Source organism: Dermatophagoides farinae, chromosome 6 (assembly GCF_024713945.1).
Source record: "Dermatophagoides farinae isolate YC_2012a chromosome 6, ASM2471394v1, whole genome shotgun sequence".
NCBI classification, from domain to species: Eukaryota; Metazoa; Arthropoda; class Arachnida; order Sarcoptiformes; family Pyroglyphidae; genus Dermatophagoides; species Dermatophagoides farinae.
Window position 1 is genome coordinate 1,953,495 of NC_134682.1, and position 18,562 is coordinate 1,972,056.

Here is an 18,562-nt window from a genome sequence, read left to right on the forward strand (position 1 = left end):
CTAGATGTAGCGTTAAACATTAATTTTTTTTAATATTTATAAAAACTATACTAATCTCATTTCATTTCATTTTTTTTCCCATTTTGAATGATTGAATTATTCATCGGTTTTATCAATAATCAATAATAATAACAATTTTAATTTCAATAGCTGAATTTTTTTTTGCTATAATGAATCGAAAATTGAAAATAATGCATGTGAATATAAACAGTTAATTTTATTTGGGTTCCAGAAAATTTGTATACAAGGAAAAAAAACAATTCTGGAGAAGTGGTATACGTCATAGATGACGGAAGGAAATTGTTCCAACACTTTTTTTTTCTCTCTCTCACGCATACTTGAAAAAAAATATTGTTCGAACGTCGAACTTATTCTACATCACTATAGAACAATAACATTTGCGATTATTGATCCAGAAAAAAATTCACATCATGTGTTTTGTCATGTGAAATTCTTTATTTATTTATTTTTTTTACTTTGTTCATTAGCGAATTCTGTTGTTCATACAAACAATGTTTGTCAGAAAGAAAAAATTGTCAAAAGAAAAAATTTTCACCAAGAAAAATGCGGTGAGTTTTTCTTTATTCATATATATGTTCTAGGTTAATTTTAATTTTCTCATTATTATGACAGAAATGGATAAGATTATTTGAAAAGGTAAATTTTGTTCGTCAATTTGTTGCATAATTTTGACAGTTTTTTTTACACAGTTCGATCCGGAAGGAGCCGGACGAATATCTACAGAAGATTTTCTCATTGCAATTGATTCCAAAGATTTTCGTCAAGATCCTCGTGTGGCTCGTAAACGTGCTGCACTTAAATCCAAAGTTCTTGAATATGGAACCAGTTTCATTACCATTGAAGAATTTATCGAAGTGGTAAGTGATGCGTGTTTTAATCACTTTTAAGTGTTACATTAATCGTCGGTATGGCTACACAATCTTTTGTGATTGGCATATTGTTGACCAACATTTCTTGTAATGGATCAACGATCCTAAGGGCTTTGAATTGAAATTCTTGTCCATTGAATTTTATTCTATAATCCCTGAGATATGGTTTGAGTATTAGCAATGAATCACCCGGTCTTGGGCCTTTGTTTTTGACCAGATCATAAACAAACAATGTTATTGTATGGCCCCGGGAATCAATCGTAATGTAAATGGAAGAGAAAAATAAATTATGCGGATCTGCAATATACGATACAATTCGACAGACTAGTAGACAATCATTTGGTCCTTCACATAATTCGTCAATTAATTTTGTTTGACCATTGAAAAATTTTTTTTCATTTTGAAATTGACATTTCAATCTTGATTCTTCCGATTGTAGTTGTTCTTTAATACTGGCCAATTTTTTCGCTTTAATCACAGTCCTGTCCAATTTATTGCCCTGACAAATATCGGCAAATAGATTAAGTAGTTGTTGTTTTTTATTCGAAAGTTCTAGCCATTCTGGATCATATCGATATGCATCATGTAAACATTTGATGGCTTGTTCAAATTCTTCATCATATTGTAATACTGTACTATAGTTGAATAGAACATCCGATTTTGTGCGTACAATCGGATCATTTATTGCTTTTTGATAGGCTGATTTACAGCGGACCAATAAATCCGTTCTTGATCCAATAGATGACATGAAAAATAATGTTAGATAAGCATTGCCTAAAATTGCCCATGAATGATAATCATCCACATCATATTCAAGAGCTTTTTTAGCCAATTCAATACTTTTGACAATATTTTGATGTTTTTCTTCCATTGAATCACATCGATTTGATCGTAACATAATCGATAGATTGCGTAAGGCTCGTTTTTCCATCGGATTCATTTGTACAACTTTTTCAAAACAATTTTGTGCTAGATTTAGTTGACCTTTTTTAAAATAACATTCACCTAATTCAAGCCATGCTTGTTGATTATCTGGACGAAATTTTATCGATTTTGTCAATGTTTCAAATACGTTCGAATCATATTGATCACGTATGTTTAATAGCCATCCTTTTAGGAAATAATATTCTGCTTTGTCCACACCATCCGAATGATTTTCAAGTTCATCACAAATTACCTGTGTATAATTGTAGAAATCAATGTATTAATTGTCCAAAATGATTCAGAAAAAAACATACCTTGATTTTTATTTCAATAGCTGCCTGTTTTTGTGGCCATTCATTTTCGTTAATTTTTAGAAAATATTCATCACGATACCGATATAGATCGGTAATTTTTTGACGTATTATTTCGAGGTCAGTTGACATTTTAATGTATTATTCTTTTCGTTTTAATTTTGACATGGAAAAAAATTCAATTATTCAGGATGGGTCATTTTTTCATTGGCCATTTGTTTCACATCTAGAATTGTGAGCTCACGTTTAAGTGCCAATCATCTTCTCACTAGATGGTGCTATGTGTTTTATTTTGAAAAATTCATAATTCTATATCGATTAAAGAATTTGAATTCGGTCTTTGAACCCATATCATCATTATTTAAAGATCCTGGCAATTGATCATAATGTAACATATTTTAGTTGCTTATTTTTTCGAATTAATATTTACATAATATAATATAATCGAAAATTATTACACGCCAGAAGCTGCATAATTTTTTTAATTATTACGCATAAAAACAGCGATGAACTTTGAAACAAACAAACAAACAAACAGAGAAATTCATTGTTTGTTGTTTTATTAGACCTAGCTTATTATTTTGCCGACCAAGAATGCCAAAAATGGCTTTTTATTCATTCATGTATTTGGATGATTTTCATTTGCCTGCATCATGAATTGTTGGTTTCCTGTGCGACCATAATCATCATTGATGATGACTTTTGTACGGTTTTTTTGTGTGTGTGTGTGTAGATGTGTGATATATGACTTTTTTTTCTTGTTTGACATGAACATGACATGTAATGGTTCTATCTGTCTGTGTGTGTGTATGATATGACCATATTTGTATAGTTTGTAATCATTATTACAAATATGGTGAATTGGTGTTTCATTTAGAACCAAATGCTATTTTTGAGTAGTTTTTGTTGTAGCTAAATAATAATGAATTGGCTAAATTGATCATTTTGTTGTCTAAGAATAAAATGAGATCATCATCATTATTATCAATGGGAAGCCGAATTTTTCTAATTTTAATCGTTGATCACATCACGAATAATATATCAATGTTGTTGTTTTGTTATTTTCAAGATTTCTGACTGACAAACAAACAACTAATCATAATTCCATCCAGAAATGATTAATGATAAATGTTTTCGAATGAGAGACCATAAGCCACTTTTTTTTCTCGATATTTTATTCATCCATCCATATAAGTAGGATAATAAATGTTGCTGTTGGCACGTGTTTATCCTATGATGATGGTGATTGAAATTTATATGAATTTTTTTTCATATTTCTAATTTCAAAATTTATCATCATCCATATTTTTTTCAATATAAATAGCTTACCATTGAAATATTTTCAATATTCAGTTTATTGTTCAGACTACCCGCTGTGTGTGTGTGTGTGTGTGTGTGTGTGAATATGCATGAATGGCATACACATCCAGTTTCGAATGATTTTGAATTGTGAATTATCGTGTCAAATGAATAAGAGAAAATTTTAGGGTTAAATTGGCTACACTAGTTAACCATAAATATAACTAGCTATAGCTAATTTATATTATGAATGAATAGATCCATTTCAAACAAACAAAACATAAGCATAATCATTTTTTTTGTAGCTCAACAAAACTATATATAGTCATCATCAATGACTGATACTAAAAAGGGTTCATTGTTTTTGTTGTTGAAAAATTTTCTTTTTTTTTCTTTACTAACTACCTGTTGATATATTCATTCTATGTTCATTGGTTGTCTGTTGTTGTTGTTGTTGTTGGACCACACAGAATTTTTTTTCAATGAAAACAATATAAATAATCAGAACAACCCTTTTTTGTTTTCTATGGAGAAATAAATGAATTTTTAGAAAAAAAAAACAAATGCCGCACAAAAAATGGCCCCTAGTTATTCTTTTTCTCTTATTATTCGATTTTTGTTTTCAGGTTGATTGGCTAAAGTTTATTTAGTTAGTCATATCTTTGATGGTTGTATGATGATAATAATAATGATGATGATGATGATGATATGACCTTACCTGTCAAAACTCAATCAAACTGCATGTGATTTTTTCCTTTTGCTTAAGCAAAAAAGTTTTTAAAAAAATTAATTTCACCTGACTTGTATTTTTTTTTTGTTTTGTTTTATGGATTTCTTTATTTATTTTTCCAAACAAACGAGTGTATGTTTTTGTGATCGATACTCCAAGTTTTCCTTTATTTTATTTTGCAATATGATCCAAGGTGTTCAGTATATCTATAGTGTGTTAACCCTTTTCAACAGAATGGTTTTGTCGACTTGTGTGGTTTATCTTTTTTTTGACATTATCATTAAAATCATTTTTTTTCTCAGTCTTTATTGTTTTGCTTGAACCAATTTTTTCCTTATTTGTTCATTATATATATTTTGAACAATAAGCATCTGGTTGTTTGTTTGTTTGTTTGTATGCCGACAAACAAGAGAAAAAGAAAAAAAGGAAATTATCGAACAAAATTATTGAATGTCTGATCGAACAATCAGAAAAGAATCGAATCAAAATCGATAAGGCGTGTCTTGTATGTATGTTACATGTTATTTGCTAATACCATACATCATGTATCTCGATTATTTTGATTTGATTTCTGATCAATCATCACATTCTTTTTTACATTCACATTAAACAACAACATTTGTCTTCAGGTTGTTGATTTCCATATAATCTTCTCGTTGTGAGCGATAATTTGCCAAAAAAAACAGAAATAATTCAAGACACACACATACACACAAAATACGAATGAATCAAACAACAAGGAACTACAAAACCATTATCTTTGTATAATAATAGTAGTAGTAGTAGTAGTAGTATCTAGCCTATCTAAGTGTTTAGAATCATTTCGATCAATTCGTATTTGGCCGATAATCATCATCAAGGTGATGATCATAAAAACGACCAAGAAGAAAAAGAAAAAAGATCCGCCAAAAGAATGAGGGAGAACTTAATTTTATTCGCTATATCTGATCTGATTTTTATTCTTTTTTTTTTGTCCAGAAAAAAACTGCACCTTGTTTTTTTTTCGTTGTTGTTGTTGCCTTAGTTACAAATTCATTCATTTCTTTACTACACACACACACACAAACATATATTGAGGCTGTCATGTATTACAGCATTCAAAATGATTTCAATCTTGTAATTGCAATTGGAATTTTTTCCTCCCCCACCACCACAATTAACTTAACCGAAAAAAATCATCACCATAGATCGTGTTTTGGTTTTCTTTTTTTTCTGAAGTTTTCATTTGGTCACTTCATTTGCAGATGCAGTAGTACAGAACCATCTGATCGAAGATGAATTGGATCATCAAATAAACCAGAAAAAAATATCTAAACTAATCGATTCATTTGTTTGATACATTTGGCTATAAACAATCTTTTTTTTCTGGTTTTGGTTTTTTTTTGTCCATTTGTTGTTTATGTGAACACATGGCCCATATGTACATGTCTATAGCCCTTGATGTTCGGTTGGTTGGATGGTTGATTTGATCGGTAATGATGGTGATGATGATGGTTTTTCAATGATGATGATGATGATCGTGTGTGGTATACATCTGTATGTTTCAAATGACCAGAAGTCTGGCCATTCGTGTGTGTGTGTGTGTGTGTTTGAGTGTCTGGAAACATTTTTTTTTTTGGACCTAACCAATCAACCAACAGAGCAACAACTGGTGTTTTTATTTTCGTTCCTATTTTGTTCAAGAATTGTGTATCGAGTAAAAGAGAGAAATAGAGAAAAAAAAGTTCAATTAACTGGCCTCTTGACCGTTTTTTTTATTTCAACTTTTGGTCGGTCTTTTTGTTTTGTTTAGAGTTCAAATATATGTGTATGTAAACATTTGTTTGCGCCTTTTAATTTTCATTGATCAAACTTTATTTTTATTTTTTATTTTATTTTTTTTTTTGATGTTTGCAAATTGGTAAAGAATTTTTTTTTTCATTATTATAATGATTTTCAGGTCCAATCGATCGTATCGATAATGTTCCAACTATTTTCATGATAATAATGACCATAATTCAAAAATGGCCATGCCTGTTTTTTCTTCTTACCATAGGTAATTGTAGCCAATGATTGAAGATTATTGTACCGATGATGATAAAATTGGCATGCACACACACACACACACAAACACATCTGTTGTTATATGAACATCGATAACAAGGATGAATTGAGTGTTGATAGGTTGATGATAGAATATATAGATAATAATGATAATAATAATAATGTTGTTGATGTCTATGAATGTTCATATTTTCTTTTCAAGAAATTATCGATATAAATAATAATGATGATATAATTCTATTTCGTTAGTAGTTGAAAGAAATAAAACTAGCCGCCACTGTTGTTGTATATATTGTTGTTTATGTTTATTATAATAATATATCGTGATCATTGATCCAATCGATCGATGAATTGATGATCAAATGAATTGGGTTTGTCTCAATCTAAATACAATATATGTTTGTTGTTTATTTGATACACACACACACACACACAAATTGATTGAGACAAATCCAATATAATAATTGAGATTTCAACATGAAAAACAACACACACATGAAATGATTGTATGTGAAGGTACCTATTTCAATATGTTTTTTCATTGTCTTATCTGATCAACCATTTTTCGGCTTTTTTGTTGTTCATGTTTCAATATTCAAAAAGCCGCATGATTTTTTTTTGTTGTTGTCTTTATATTCTCATCATAGATTATAATCCTTTGTCTCTTTCAATAGAATATTCATGATAAAATATTGTCATGTCCTTGATCAATTGACAATATTATTTTTTAAAATGATACAAAAATACATTATGTCATTGTTACATTTGTATGACGATTTTTTTTCTTGAGAAAATAAAATATTTGTTTCTCATGGGACAAAATTGATTGTATAATCACCTCAGAATGATCATCAATAAACCATAGATATATATTGGCCACCTGAGGGCAATAATATAATGACCATCACTTATTTGTCCGCTATATATTGTTTGATTGCCATTTCTATTGATTTTTTTCTTGGTTTTTCAAAATTGTATAATGACAATAATAAACGAGAAAAAAGAATTTGTAAACATTCGTAAAATTTTGTCACAAAAAGAAAATGCTGTCGGCTTTTATTTGGAATAGCATGATGATGATCTAATAAATTAGAAATAACTATAGTTGTTGTTTATAATGCTGTATGAGCCAGGTACAAGGTTAAATTATTTGATTCAAAAATTATATTGTATTCAGTTGTTTAGCTCTGTTAAATGATAAGATATCAATTGATGGGATCATCGGCAAATAAAATTGGCTCCCAGAATCGACAATGATCTACATATTCATTGGTAATGATAAGATGATGTTCACTATTGATAACCATTTGTTTCCATACTATACTTTTACCAATTTTGTTGGTATTTTTTCCGGTTTCCGAATCAATTGACATGAATTTGGGCCATTCCTTTCCATCCATATATTGACCGGGTTCACCATTTTTTGCAAAATGAGTAATTGTTCTTATTGTTTTTTCGCTTAGTCTCTTATCTTCATTGGTGAAAAATAATGACAAATATCGAGGATGGACGGCCAAACCTAACATTATAGGAAGTTCCATTCCATGACAAGGACCCATCCAACTTAGACATGCTAAAAGATTCATATAAAATGAATGATGATCAAAACGATATGAAAATACTTGATTACGATTTGAAGAATTTCTAGCCAAAGCACGGGCATATTTCTGTGTGAACAAATATGTTGGACATATTATACTACCATCAGATAACAGATTGATAATTGTACGACGAACTTCAGCTGTACTTGAATTTTCATTCATATCTTTTGTATAGAAATCTAATATTTTTTGTTTCAAATCTTCATATTTAGATATACCTTTTATGGAATCTATACTATTGTTGATCAATCGTTTGACATCTTTAATATTATAATTCTTGAAACCATTTATTAATTCCGGATTGATCAAAAGGCCTATGGTTCCATATTCTCCATAATTAAATCCACTGATCAGATCAACTGAATTATAAATGCCTTTTTTTAGCATTGTGCTTGGTCGTTCGGGTAATAATCCTTCTTTATCACCATACATCATTGGGAACATTTGTGCTTTCATGATGGCTGGAATATTTGCTGAAAATCGTAAGTTGGCCAATTCACTGGCTGACTTATTTTGCATACAATCCACCATATGATTCAAATTATCGACTGGACATTCACATTTCTTGGCAACTTCTTTTGAATAATTCAGCAAATTTTCGGGTGAATAAGCATAAAATTCGTTGATAGCGCCGGAACTCATAATAGCCCGTTGAAATAATCCATTGGCTAATGGTGATATTATCATGGCCGATATGGCGATTGATCCTGATGATTCACCATACACAATGACATTGTTTGGATCACCACCGAATCTTTCGATGTTTTCTTTCACCCATCGAAGAGATAATAACATGTCATGTACACCTTGATTACCGGGTGCTCGTTCAGTACCCGTATACAGAAAACCAAATGCTCCCAAACGATACTGCACGCTGACAAAAACCAAATCACCAAAATCTATGAAATTACTTCCATCGATTAGTTGTGTGTAAAAATAATTGATATCACCAAATTCAAATCCGCCTCCATAAAAGTAGACAATGACAGGCTTAAGATGATGGCTTGAATTCACTGGTTGCCAAACATTAAGGTAGAGACAATCTTCGTTGTACGAAATAAAAGGTAAACTTTGTGGACATCCATTGCGATAATGTGTAGCATCATAGATATCATTCCATGGTTTTGCCATCTGTGGCAGGCCGAATCTTACTGGTACTTCACCATAGCGAATTGTTTTGAAAAAATACGTTGGTTTTTTTTCTGGACTGTTTTCATAAGTACCAAGAACACGTGCCCCATTTTTTAATGTTACAATCGGTAATTCTGATTCTGATCGATGCCTATTGTTTGTCGAAATATTTTCACTTTCATCGTATATTAATTGTGCTTGTGATGATAAAAATGAGCACATTAACGTGATCATTAATATCGAAATTAAATGAATGATTGAAATCATTGATCGATTGTTGAACATTTTTCACATTCGAATGACAAATCTTACTTTTGTATAATTTCCATTCGATTACCTGGTCTTTTATAATTGATTTATCAAATCTCTATACGACTGAAACTATGATTTTTTTTTATTAATTGTAAAAAAGACGTCATTATATTTTTTTTAATTGAAATAAATCATTTGATAGAATCATCAGCAAATAAATTTGTTGTAGTGATTGATGCTTAGATTCTAAACAAATTATTCAGCATAATAATGTGCCACAACATTGTTATGCTGTCAAAACATGTATCTATGAAATCATTATTTCATCGATTCCAAAACTAAATACATCTTTTGTTTTGGTATTTAAACATGCCATTATAAATATCCAAATTATCACTGATTCGCGTGAATTCCGTTGTCTCTTGATCAAAGTTGACAATTTCCACTAATTGTCCATTTTGATACAAAATAATTGTGTATGTGGATTTTTTTTCTTTTTTTTTCGTTGGTTCGTTTTTGTTTGATTTTTTTTATATATTATTTACCTTTATCAAACCTTTAAAAAAAATTGAACTGAAACTATTTTGTTGTAGAAAATATTTTTCTTATTTTTTCAAACTCATCATCAAAGGTTAAGGCAATTGCCGACATACACATACGCACACACACACACACAATATATGACCTAATGAATTGAATTGAATTTGAAAGAATTTTTGTCTTGGTTAAAAAAAAAAATTACCGATCGATCGATCGATCGATATGAACAGTGAATTTTTTTTTTGCCACCACTACCACCATCAACTTCACAAACCAATCAATCGTATCGTAACAATTCAATTGTTATGGTTGAAAATTTCGTTTTTTTTTCTCATTTATTGACAGGTCGATCCTAAACAAATAATATAGATTATTTATTTGAAATAAGACCTATCCCGCTATCAATTCATTCATCTATCCAATGTGTAACCCACTCGCACAACAAGGCTTGGCCAGGACGGTGTGTGGTTCGAATTTTTTTTTCTTTATTGTTGTTGAAACATTTTTCAAGTGTCATTTTTTTTTTGAAAATTTTCAATTGAAAATAAATGTGTGTGTGTGTGTGTGTGTGTCTATGTGATTCAATTGTGAATTGCAATTTTAAACAGCAAATATAACAACAACAACAACAGTGAAATTTTCAAAGAAAATTATTGCCCTTGAAAATTTAGAGATTCATTCAAGTTTTCTATTCTTAAAAAATATTTGTTCATTAGATGAAATGAGAATTTTTCTTGTATTGTTTGTTCGTTTTCATATTTGTTGTTGTTGTTGTTCTTGTTGTTGAATTACAATTTCAGTAGCAAGTTTTGTTCATTTTATTTTGTTATTTTTTTTTCTCGTTTCTTAATTAATTGACATGTTCATGAACCGAAACGAAATGTAAACGTTTTTTCTCTCTTTCGTAAATAAGTTCAGGTTATTAACTTTTTTTTGTTGTTGTAGCTGCTGTAGTTGGTTATCTCATCATCAATCTGTTGATGACACCCTATGATCACATTTGCATTTTTCATCATCATCATCATTATCATACACGAGACGCACACGTGTTTCGTATGTTCTTATTTTTTTTTTTGCTTTGACTCCGGAAACACTGTTCTTTCACAATCATTATTGGATATCACAGTAGACATACGCATGCAGTAATCAGTTTAATTATTTTTCTGGAAAAAAAATTTTAAATTTCAAATTGTCTAGAATCCGAAAATGAAATGTTTGTCTAAATTTAGATCAGTCAACCATAAGAAATGAGGATTATTTTGTAAGTAAAACAAAAAAAAATTTCATCTTCATTAGAATGTCAGGATGAAAATGATGAGTTTTTTTTTGGAGAATAAGAAAAAATGCCATGACATTTTGTCAATCTTAACGATCTTTTTTCATTCTCTCTCATTTTCATATCCTTCTCTTCATGTTATTCAATGACATTAAGAATTGTCAATGTTTCATACTTGAATTGAAACGTTGACACGTGCCACACTTACACACAAACACACACACACACACATCCGCTAGACTCGTGCTTATATTTGCACCAAAATAATCATCATTTGAACATACACGCACACACCATATGTCGTTGTAAAATTGAAAATTGTCGTTTCTATATAGATTATTTATGATAATAATAATTTACAGGCAGGCAATCAGCAGCAGGTCTTTTTGGAAATTTAGATTTTTTTTTCATCAGATATTGTTGTTGCTATTATTGATAATGATGATGGTTTCGGGTACTACTGAGACACGCAACGACAATCAGGCCAGGCTATTCAAGCCAAGTCACACACACACACAAACACCCGAATACAGTAGCCTAATCTATTAATAAAAAGCTCATTTTGGAGTCTGTTGAATGTCATTTGGTGTGTGTGCAGTCAATCATCCCATTTTGAATTTTTTTTCTTCAGGGGAAAATTGAAAAAAAAATTTACCCATGGTTCATGTTTTTTTTTTGTTATTGATGGTGACAATAATAAGCAACAAGTTGGCTAAGTTTGAACCGTTTGGTTCAATTTTCCTTTTTTTTGGATTTAGATTGTGAGCAGATGTGTGGATGATGATGGTGTTGACCTGAAAGGCCTGATCGAAGGGTCGTCGTGCCACGAGCCAGCGTTTCTCTTTTTTTTATTGTTGTTGTTGTTGTATGAATGATAATACAATTTTCAATTGAATTTCTTTTTTTTTGTCGTTCAATCAGCACGTGCTTATTCAACAGACCTGTTGTCTACAATGATCAGCCAAACCTGGATGATCAGATTTCAGTGTCTCGAGGCCTCAATGTGTTTTTATGCTGTTGTTGGTTGGTTGAACGGCTTTATCCGATTTTCTATGGTTTCTGGTCTGGTTTGATTCCACTGCCAAATTTATAACGATGGTGACACACGACGACCTTTTTTTGTGAAAAAATAAAAAAACCTCTTTTTTTCAATATTTGTTGGGTAAATTCTGGTTTTCGATGTATTTTCTAGCCAGCCAACAGCAGCAGCTGTTTGATTGAAGTGTGCCATTTGTGTTTTGTTTGATTTTTGTTTGTATGTTTTGGGCGAAAGTTCATTCGAATATTTTGTCACTATGTTTGTCCACGCGTCATTGAAATAAAGCAAACTTCCTTTGTTGTTGTGTTTCTATGTGTCACCCCAAATCCAATACACACAAGTGACAATTGACAGGTACGATAGACGGTCTCTATGTAGATTGCCGACATCATTGGTGATGCTTGTGCTTGCAATAATAATAATAATGATACACCCGAAGAACCGAAGTAAATCAAAAATCAACAAGCAAACACATACATAGTGGTAAATATAATTTTTATTTCTTGGAAAGAAAATGAAATTTATATTAAATGTCATAGTGTGTATGGCCAAATGTGAATGATGATGATAATTGGTGACATGCAACAAGCTTCACAACATTATTCAGTAAACCGTGACCACTACGGATGTTCATGTTTTGTGACAAAAGCTTTCCAGCCATATTGACCAGATGGTCTATGTTTGTGTGTGTGTGTGTGTTTGCAGTAGAATGAATGTCGTTTTGGTATGTTTGTTTGTTGTTTGTTATTATTGATGATCAATTGGCCCGTGTCGTCTGAAATGACATTTTTGTAGAAATTTGGTTTTTTTGTCATTAATTTTTTTTCAATTAGCCATCACTATCATTTGATTTTTGAAATTCGAATTTTTTTGTTTCGTATTTTTTTTGATAATTCTAATTATTTTCAAATCTGTTGTTGTCGAATTGTAAATCGGTGATAGTGATTGATTTATCTTGAACAATTTTTTTTTTTGATATAAATTTGTTCGATACACAAACATCCTCATCATTATCATCATTGAATGATTAATAGGGGCGGTACTATTCATCAATCAATGATATTACCAGTGGGGGTGGGGCTTATTCGTTACCAACAAACCAAATATTGGCTAACGTAAATGAATGAATGAATGAAAAAAAACGGTGGCAGAATACCTTTTGAATGGTTCGTTTTTTTAATGCTATTCATCAGGATTCAGCATACAGCGAAAAAGACTATGAGAGTTACAAGCACACAAACAATATGCAATACACAGACAAGGCAAATTTCTTTCTCTCTCTCTCTCTTTTATCGCTATTTTAGCTGAAAATTTTTTTTTTGTAGTCGAATGAAATGTTAGAGACATTATGATGGTCCATGCCATTCAGTTTTGATCATCTGTTCAGTGAATACCACAACCATCTGTGTGTTTGTGTTTGAAAAATAATAAACAATTTTTCAATTTTGAATTTGAATTTTTTTCTATACCATTATTTTTAAAAATCAATTCAGCCAAGCCTATCGTTATCATCATCATCATCATCGACAACATTCAATAGGTAAATGATGAATATCCGGTGATTTTGAAAAGTTGTTTTTTTTCCATTGCAAAACGGGGACAAATGACATTTCCGTTCGTTTGTTCCGGTTTGTTTTTTTTTTGATTCATTACTGATTGTCACATAGTCAGAATAGTTAAAGCTAACGCCCTTTTTTCTCTTGTTAAAAATGTTCCAATCATATTTTTTTTTGTTTGTTTGTTTGTTTGCCCAATGTGACTGTTTTTCCGGTTTTTCAGCAATCAAAATTTAAAAAAAAAATTTATTACTCAAAAAAGACACCCACGTAGTTAATTTCATCGCTATTCATCATCAATTGTTGATCATCGTTAAAGTTTGATGACATTTCCATCAAAAAAAAAAACACCCACTCTATCAACATATTCATTCATTCAGCCGACATTTTATTTGTCATCACAATAACACATTCAACAGGTGAAACAGTGTTCAGTGATTGAATGAACCAGATCGTTTTGGTTATTGTCCAGTTATTCTTATCAATCATGATGATTGTCCAATTTTTTTTTTGATACAAATGAATTTTTTGAATTATGACACCATATGTCGTGATGATCATTGCAATTTTTATTTTTGCATGTGTGAATATTACCTGTCTGTTTATGTATGTGTGTACTACATACCTGACATATGGACAATTAATTTTCCCATGTCACAGGTATGCACACACACACACACACCAGGGTCAACTAACAAAAAAATGATGATGATGATGATCTAGTCATTTTCTCAATTCTCATTTTAGAAAAAAAAATTATTTTTTACCTGACTAACGTTGTTGTTGTTGTTGTTGTATACAACAGTCATTGTCCCGTAGATGAGAAATTTATCTACCTACTTATTTCAGGATTTATATCTCATCATCATCATGGCCATGGCCAATGCCAACCACCTCCACATTTTGAATTTATTTTTTTTCTAGTGTTACAGTGAATAATAGTGTATCATAGGTTACAAATATTACATCCTGAATTTCATATCTAGAAAAAAAAAATGCTGTAGGTTTGGGTTTGATTCGGTTGTCGTCATCAAATGATTATGAGGATATGTGATAGGTGTGTTTGTGTGTGTGTGTATGAACATATCATCACAATGACCCATCAAATATTTTGATGATAACTAATGAATGATGATGATGATGATTATCTGACAAAATGTATGTAACAATGTTTTCTATAGGGGGAAAAAGGAAGAAAAATATTTTTGTCTCCAAGTTTTTTTCTCTGCATTGAAAAAAATCCTAGCGGGAAAAAATGGCAAATTTTGTACAGCAACAGTAAGGCAGGGGATGGAAAAGTGTCCGTAAAATGCGTGGCTTACATAGACTTTTTTCCCCATTTTTTTCAATGTGTCATCATCATCGTTTGTTTTTATTTGATGTAAATATTTGATTAAATTAAATTTTTGCAATCTAAAAATGATAACAATTTGTCATTTTTGTTGTTGTTGTTGTTGTATTTTTCAAATATTTGACATTATCGATTTCTTAACATCATTTAATCTCTATCGAGAATCGAATAAAAATCTGGAATTTCTTTTTTTTTTTGTTTTCGAAAAAATTTGATTTAAATTGTATGATGTAATGAATTTTCAAATTTTAGCCTCATTTAGCCTCTTTTGCTTTCTTTTTGGGTTGATTTTTTTTTTTTTTTTGATAGGTTAGTTGTTTGTATGTGTACAATCATACGTTACTATATGGCTATATATGAAATAATCATAATCTACAACTACTACTATCTATCTAATATTATTATGACGATAATTGCTCTTCAGGAACAGGATCCGTTTGCTTTTTCTTTCTATTTTTTTGGTTGATCTAAAAACAAAAAAAAAATCATTCACTTTAACTACCATATATACCTCAGTATATCTCAGTTCTTCTCAAACTGTGGTCCTTAAACAAAAAATACTGGTCCACGAGAAAAATTTAAATTTTTTTGTAGTAGTTTGAGAAACGCTGCCATATCTGAATGATGATTATGATTACGAACACATTTATAATCATCATTCTGTTTATAACGTTCATCCATTCATCCATAGTGGTGGTGGATAGAAAATTGATTTTTTTTTTCTGTTTTTCATCTCTCTTACAAACAAACAAAACCGGATAGATAATAGTTTTTCAGTATAGGCATTATTATTATTATTATTATCCATTCTTGAACGTTTGTGTGTAGGGGGGGGGTTGGATTGAAACAAATCAAAAAAAAAAAAAACAAAAAAAAAATAGAGCAATCATCAAAATCCTGGTCTAATATGTCGATGATGATAGTGGATTGCTCGAATGATTTAGATTCATAGAATTGGTAATTGTAAAATTGATCGATAAAACAATTGTAGAATTGAATTTAAAATTGAATTTCAATCGATCAAAAAAAAAAAAAATCAATGATGATAATAATTGATGAAGTGTTGAATTCAAGTTTATCAAATTGTGCCACTTCTCTTTTTTTTGGTATACAAGATTGAATCTTGTATCCCGAAGTTTATTCTTTGTTTTCCCGCACTTGCATTCATCTTATCTTTGTTTTTTTTTTATTTCGATGATCATTATCATTGAATCGAAACGATCATCATCATCATCATCATCCATTAATTTTAAACGTCCACAAACTTTCAATCTATCCATCGTAATTCAAAAAAAGCTACTAGACTGGCTGGTTTCACTTCATTTCAATTCTATTGTATTATTTAACTTGACAGTTCACACTTGGTGTTAATTATCAATTGTCTTTTACATTTTGTCCTATCTACTTGGAGAGTTGAAATTTTTTTTTCTCTTTTCAAATTAAAAAAAAAATAAAAATAAATAATGAATGAATAATGATTATTATGGCCATTGTTGTTGTTGTTGTTCATTAAGATTGGTGAATCAAGATAACATTTGAATAGTTTGGTCGGTTGGTTGGTTGATTGTCTGGTTGATTGTCTGGTTATAGTTAGTTTTCTATAGTCATCAACGAGTTTTATTTGGCCATGGACATTTTACATTATTATGTCAACCCATTTGCATGTTTTATTCCATTATTGTATATATCATTTTAAATATTTATAATATAATATATCTGTTTGAATCTAATCATTTCTTTCATTATTATTGTTATTTTTATAGCTAAATCAGAAACCAAATTTGAATGAAATATTTCGTATATTGCCTACATTTCGTTCAAATATGCCTAGTGCCTATCATAATTATCTTTATAATTTTTCTGGTGATCTTTATCGATCACATCACTATCATGAAGATGTTATTAGCCGACATCGACAGATAAATAATTGGACTAAACAACAACAACAACAACAACAGCAGCAGCAGCTGCAGCAGCAACAACAACAACAACAACAACGACAACAAATACAACACCCTTCTGTATCATCACCAATGATGGAAAATTCAAATTTTGATGTAGAAAAATCTCTAAATCCATCACAATTTGGCGATTTTAGCCTACCAAGTTATTCAGCTGTACCAGGTATTAGTCCAACACCAATTACAATGACAGCAACAACATCAAGTAGTCGTCTTGCTGAATCTCAAGATTTTCAGATTATGCCCAACACTACCAATACGGTTACAAGTCATTCACCACTTTGTCATTCGATTCATTTCCATCCGAGTGATCTACGTCATCATCATTATTCTTATCATAATAATGCAGATTTTGTTGAAAATCCCGTGCAATCGATGCAATTACCACCACCATCATTACTACCACAGACATCATCATCAATATCACATTCATCAAATAATTCATCAATGAGACGAATATTCAATAAAATGACACGCACGGTAGCCAAACATTTTCTTGAAGATGAACGTGATAGGAAATATTATGCCGATATGTATTCTTGTATGCCACCACCGTTTTTCATTTTGACCATCACTTTAGTTGAGCTTATTTTTTTCGCCTATTATGCTATCGTGAATCAAGTTGAAGTGACCACTTCGGGTCCAATACCCGCTGATTCGATATTCATATATCGTCCAGATAGAAAGAATGAAGTGTGGAGATTTTTTCTATACATGGTGCTACATGCTGGATGGCTACATTTGATTTTCAATTTACTCGTTCAATTATTGGTTGGTTTACCATTAGAAATGGTTCATGGATCCGTAAGAATCGGTGTCGTATATATGGCCGGTGTATTGGCTGGATCATTAGCTACTTCAGTGTTTGATCCGAATTGCTTTCTGGTTGGTGCTTCAGGTGGTGTTTACGCATTACTTGCTGCACATTTATCAAATGTATTGCTCAACTATAATCACTTGGAAATGGGATTATTACGTGTGATAGGCGTATTTCTAATTGCATCCGTTGATGTTAGCATTGCCATCTATCATCGTTATGCAACGCCTGATCTACAGCAAGGATCCATTTCTTATGTCGCACATTTAGCCGGCGCTCTAGCTGGACTTACGATCGGTTTGCTAGTGTTGAAGAATTTTGAACAAAAACTTCATGAACAGCTTCTATGGTGGATGGCATTGGGCGTCTATACAGCCTGTATCGTTCTGGCATTATTATTCAACATTTTGAATTGACACCTGTTCGCACCTGACATGTATGTTTTTTTCAACACTCAAAACTAGTCCATTTGTGATTGATAAAATGGTAAGTAATTTATCGTAAAATTAAATTTTATTATAATTTAAATAATTTTCATTTTTTTAAGAAATTTTTCAAAATACAGGCAATGGTGGACATTTTTGACCAGGACTTGGATTAGTCAAACATTCATGATAGCCATTTAATGGACCACTGATGCAGCATTCTTCTGGATTATTCTTATCGACATGTTTACAATCACCATGATCACCACAGAATCGATGCATCTCACCAAAAGCCATTGCGAGCACTGCAAATAATAGGAATAAAACTTGGAAGATTTTCATTTTGTTTTCAATGTGTCTTTGATTATAACAAAAATCTAATCATAAAAAAAAGTGAAATTGGAAACATCCAATCA

At 30.8% G+C, this 18,562-nt stretch overlaps 3 protein-coding genes across 6 annotated transcripts; 1 reads left to right on the forward strand and 2 right to left on the reverse strand.

Annotated features, from left to right (window-relative positions):
• Positions 1-64: 64 nt before the first annotated feature.
• On the forward strand, positions 65-18,504 carry LOC124494094 (stem cell tumor). Of its 4 annotated transcripts, XM_075732389.1 has the most exons (4): positions 65-569; positions 634-657; positions 711-878; positions 16,707-18,504. In XM_075732389.1, exons 1-4 carry the CDS (start codon positions 513-515, stop codon positions 18,135-18,137), a joined length of 1,680 nt encoding a protein of 559 aa, XP_075588504.1. In that variant the 5' UTR covers positions 65-512; the 3' UTR covers positions 18,138-18,504. The 4 variants fall into 4 exon arrangements, with proteins under 4 accessions (XP_075588504.1, XP_075588503.1, XP_075588505.1 ...); XM_075732388.1 differs by lacking the exon at positions 634-657 and having other exon boundaries at positions 697-878; XM_075732390.1 differs by lacking the exons at positions 65-569; positions 634-657; positions 711-878 and adding an exon at positions 8,802-8,862.
• LOC124494089 (tetratricopeptide repeat protein 5) lies at positions 534-2,392 on the reverse strand. The gene is made up of 2 exons (XM_047057242.2): positions 2,129-2,392; positions 534-2,067 (listed from the first exon to the last, which is right to left on the reverse strand). The coding sequence occupies exons 1-2, from the start codon at positions 2,255-2,257 to the stop codon at positions 895-897; spliced, it is 1,302 nt and encodes a 433-aa protein (XP_046913198.2). The 5' UTR covers positions 2,258-2,392; the 3' UTR covers positions 534-894.
• Positions 7,233-9,243, reverse strand: LOC124494083 (cholinesterase). Its single transcript, XM_047057235.2, has one exon. It carries the CDS (start codon positions 9,212-9,214, stop codon positions 7,403-7,405), a length of 1,812 nt encoding a protein of 603 aa, XP_046913191.2. The 5' UTR covers positions 9,215-9,243; the 3' UTR covers positions 7,233-7,402.
• Positions 18,505-18,562: the final 58 nt, after the last annotated feature.

Bases quoted from the DNA above. Each gene is read 5' to 3' on its own strand.
- LOC124494089 (XM_047057242.2), bottom strand. From the start codon at position 2,257: ATGTCAACTGACCTCGAAATAATACGTCAAAAAATTACCGATCTATAT. The intron at 2,068-2,128 runs GTATGTTTTTTT...AATTATACACAG, and splicing joins CTATTGAAATAAAAATCAAG to GTAATTTGTGATGAACTTGA.
- LOC124494083 (XM_047057235.2), bottom strand. From the start codon at position 9,214: ATGTTCAACAATCGATCAATGATTTCAATCATTCATTTAATTTCGATA.
- LOC124494094 (XM_075732388.1), top strand. From the start codon at position 287: ATGACGGAAGGAAATTGTTCCAACACTTTTTTTTTCTCTCTCTCACGC. The intron at 570-696 runs GTGAGTTTTTCT...TAATTTTGACAG, and splicing joins TTTTCACCAAGAAAAATGCG to TTTTTTTTACACAGTTCGAT. The intron at 879-16,706 runs GTAAGTGATGCG...TTATTTTTATAG, and splicing joins TTGAAGAATTTATCGAAGTG to CTAAATCAGAAACCAAATTT.